Source organism: Nesoenas mayeri (assembly GCF_963082525.1).
Source record: "Nesoenas mayeri genome assembly, chromosome: 1".
NCBI classification, from domain to species: Eukaryota; Metazoa; Chordata; class Aves; order Columbiformes; family Columbidae; genus Nesoenas; species Nesoenas mayeri.
Genome location: NC_137541.1, coordinates 148,236,849 through 148,240,624, shown reverse-complemented (window position 1 = coordinate 148,240,624; position 3,776 = coordinate 148,236,849). Strand labels below are relative to the sequence as shown.

At 63.0% G+C, this 3,776-nt stretch overlaps 1 protein-coding gene across 1 annotated transcript; it reads right to left on the bottom strand.

Annotated features, from left to right (window-relative positions):
* Positions 1–612: 612 nt before the first annotated feature.
* On the bottom strand, positions 613–1,932 carry POU3F3 (POU class 3 homeobox 3; the record flags this gene model as incomplete). The annotated part of the gene is made up of 1 exon (XM_080363284.1): positions 613–1,932. One exon carries the CDS (start codon positions 1,930–1,932, stop codon positions 613–615), a length of 1,320 nt encoding a protein of 439 aa, XP_080219410.1.
* Between the last annotated feature and the right edge of the window lie 1,844 nt (positions 1,933–3,776).

Below are 3,776 nucleotides of genomic sequence, written 5' to 3'. Positions count from 1 at the left end.
AACAAAAAAACAAAACAAACAAAACAAAACAAAACAAAAAAAAAAAGAGAGAGAGAAAGGAGAAAAAAGTTTCCGTGATTCATAGAAGAGAGCCCTTTTGGGGATAGGGGAGAAAGTGCGGGGAGAGGGGGGAGGAGGGGAGAGAAGAGGTGCAGACATCAGTGGTGTTCCTCACTGCGAGAGGGGGACAATTTGGAGAGTGAAAAATAAAAAAAACAATAATAATAATAAAAAATAAGCCCAAGCCCACCCGCCCAAGCCCTCAACCCACAACCAACGCCCCGGCACATCTGCAGTTTTGGTGCATTACGCATCTCCACCCCGTTTTCCCAACGCGGTCTAAACGCTCTCGCTCGGATCGACCTTCTCCACCGCTCCCTATTGGTATCGATCTTATATATATATAGATGCACGCATATATCCATATATATATAAACACAAGCAGTCTGAACGAGCCTGGATCGTGTGTGTGTGTGTGCGTGCGTGTGTGTGAGCGTGTCTGTGTGAGCGTGCGGGTGTGCGCGGCGGTGCCGGTGGTGGTGCCGGTGGCGGTGGCCCGGCCCGGCCCGGCCCGCGCTGCCCCCGCGCCCCCCGGCCCGCCCGCGGAGCCCCTCACTGCACGCTGGTCTGCAGTCCGTGGTGAGGGGGCGGCGTGTCGGAGTTGACGGTGCCGACCTGGGAGTAGACATCGTCGGGGGTCTGCTGCTGGATCCCCGGGGGGGTCATCCGTTTCTCTTTCTGCCTCCGATTGCAAAACCAAACCCTGACCACCTCCTTCTCCAGCTGCAGGCTGTCCGCTAGGTTCGTAATCTCCTGGGCGGAGGGCTTGGGGCATTTCAGAAAGTGGCTCTCCAAGGCCCCCTTGACACTCACCTCGATGGAGGTCCGCTTCTTCCTCTTCCTGCCCTGGGCGGCGATCTTGTCGATGCTGGTGGGGCTGCCCGTGGAGGAGTCGGCTTCCTCCAGCCACTTGTTCAACAAAGGCTTCAGCTTGCACATGTTCTTGAAGCTGAGCTGCAGGGCCTCGAAGCGGCAGATGGTGGTCTGCGAGAAGACGTTGCCGTAGAGGGTGCCCAGCGCCAGCCCCACGTCGGCCTGGGTGAAGCCCAGCTTAATCCGCCGCTGCTTGAACTGCTTGGCGAACTGCTCCAGGTCGTCGGAGGTCGGCGTGTCCTCGTCCGAGTGCGGGTCGTGGCTGTTGACGCCGCCGTGGTGCGGCGGGTGGTGCCCGGGGTGCTGGTGGTGGTGGTGGTGGTGATGCCCGGGGTGCTCGCCCAGCTCCGGCGTCTCGCCGCGCACCAGCCCGGGGTGCACCAGGCTCTGCCCGCCGGGGGGGGGGCTCAGCATGCCGTTCACCGTGAAGCCCCCGGGCTGCGAGTAGAGGAGCGACTGCTGCTGCTGCTGCCCGCCGGCCATGGAGGGCAGGTGGGCGGCCGCCGCCGCCCCCCAGGCCGCCGGGTGCCCCTGGTGCGGGGGGCCCAGGTGAGGCGGCCGGTGGTGCAGCGCCGCGCCCGAGTGCAGGTCGTCGCGCCCGCCGCTGCCCTTGACGTCGGGCGGCGGCGGCGGCTGCTGGGGGCTGCCCGTCATGCCCACGGGGCTGCCGGACCAGGGCGAGCCCGCTTCGGCGGCTGCGGCGGCGGCGGCGGCGGCGGCGGCGGCGGCGTGGGGCAGGGCTGTCACCCACTGGTGGGCATGGCTCAGCATATGGCCGCCGTTGCTGGCGGCCATGGCGCCCGGCATGAAGTCGCTCTGGACCATCTTGGCCGCCGGGTCGCCGCGGTAGCCGCCCGCCACCGAGGTGACGGCCACGCTGCCCGGCTGCATGCCGCCGCCACCGCCGCCGCCGCCGCCGCCCGAGTCGGCGTGGACGATGGAGCCGGCCGCCAGGATGCCGTTGCCGGGGAGGTAGGGGTTAGAGGTGGCCGCGGCCATCCCGCGCCCGCCGCCCGCCGCTCGCCCCCGCCGCGCCGCCGCCGCCGCGCCGCCGCCGCCGGCTGCCGGGCGCCCGCCGCAAGCGCCCTTGCCCGGCGCTGCCGGGGCCGCTGCCGGGGCCGCCGCCCGCGCCGCCGCCGCCTTCCCAGCCTCGCCGGGGCGCCGGGGCGCGGGGTTCACCTGCTAGCGCTCCGCGGCGCGCTCTCCTCCGCCCGTCCGCCGGCCGTCCTGCCTCCGCTCCGCGGCGCGCTCTTTGCGGTCGCCGGCTCTCGCTTCGATTGTTATTATTATTATTTTTTAATCGCTTTTCTTTCTTTTTTTTTTCCAAAAAAAGAGAAATATTTAGCTGTACATATATTTTTCCTCCGCCTTCTTCTCGCCCGAGTTTGCTGCTCGCAGGGAGGAAACCAAACAAAGGCTAAAAAGCGAAAAAGAGGGGGGGGATCAAAAAGCCCCCGTGTCTTCTCCCCTCTGCTCCCCTAGGAGTACATCTCCACCTCTCAGCCTTCCCCTCTCAGAGTGAAACTTTTCCTTTTCTTCTTCCTTTAAGGCTTTGTGTTTGGTTATATTTTCCTTTTTCTGTCTCTCTCTCTTGTCTTTCTCTCTCTCCTCGACTCCTCGATCTCCTTTTGCTCTTTTATTTGCAAGTTTTGTTGGTGTCCTAAGAAAACTTCCTGTGATGATGGTGGTGGTGATGGTGGTGATGATGCATTTCTCAAAGTTGTGCTGTTGCTGGAGCACTTTGTCCCCTTTGAAACAAGAGTCCTGACGGAGCCTTCTTGCTAGAGTCACGCTCTGGATAAGACATTTTTTCTCTCTACCTTTCCTTTAGGCAGTTGGAAAAAAAAAAGAAAAGTAAAAAAAAAAATCAAAAAGTTGAAATTTCTCGTTACCTCGCGAATTGTTTCTCTCCCTCTCCCGCTCTCTCGCTTGGTTTGTTGTTTTTTTTTTCTTTCTTTCTTTTTTTTTTTTTTGGTGTTTGTTTTGCTTTTTATTTTAATTCCAGCAGTTGGTCGAGGGAGGAGGCGGAGGAGGAGCGCCTTGGTGGAGAGGTGTGTGTATGTGTGTGTGCATATATGGTATCCTTTATACACTAACTCCAGCGGGGAAGTTGGCTGCCGGGCTGGCAGCGCGCACTGGCGGTGCCGGAGTCCCGCCGCTCGCCTCTCCCCGCCTCCCTCTCCCGGGCCGTGGCCGCGTCCTCCCTCCCTCCCCTTCCCTCCCTCCCCTCTTTCCCTCCCTCCCTCCCTCCTCCCGCTGTCTCCCGCCGCCGCCGCCGCCCGCGCCGCCACCACCCTGCCCCGCCGCGAGGAAGCCGGCCGCCGCCGCCCCGCCGATTGGCTGCTGGCCCCGTGACGGACAGCCTGCCGCCGGCCGCGCGGCCCCCCTTCCGGCCGTTCCGATTGGCTGCTTTTTAATTTAGGCAAAGTGGCGTCGGAGCTGGAAGTCGCCCCCCTGCCTTCCCCTTCTCCCCCCCACCCCCCCCGCTTCCCTCCATCCCTCCTCCCTCTCCCCTCCCTCCTTTCCCCCCATCCCTCCTTGCCCTCATCCCTCCGCCTCTTAACTCTTCCTGTCCGGCGGACACACGCACCTCGCAGCTGTCCCGCCGCCGCTCGGGCAGGGGCGAGCGCGGAAGCGGGGGAAGGGAGGATAATAATTAATAATAACAACAACAATAATAATAACAATAATCACGGCGCCAAAGCCGGGCGAGGGGGGGAGCGGCGCGGATGCCACCCCCGTGCACACTTATTCCCCGCCCCAGCACTGCCCGCACCGGCAGCGAGATCTGCCCCCCCCCCCCCGCCGCTCTGCCCGCAGGCGCCCGCCCCCCGCCCGCCCCC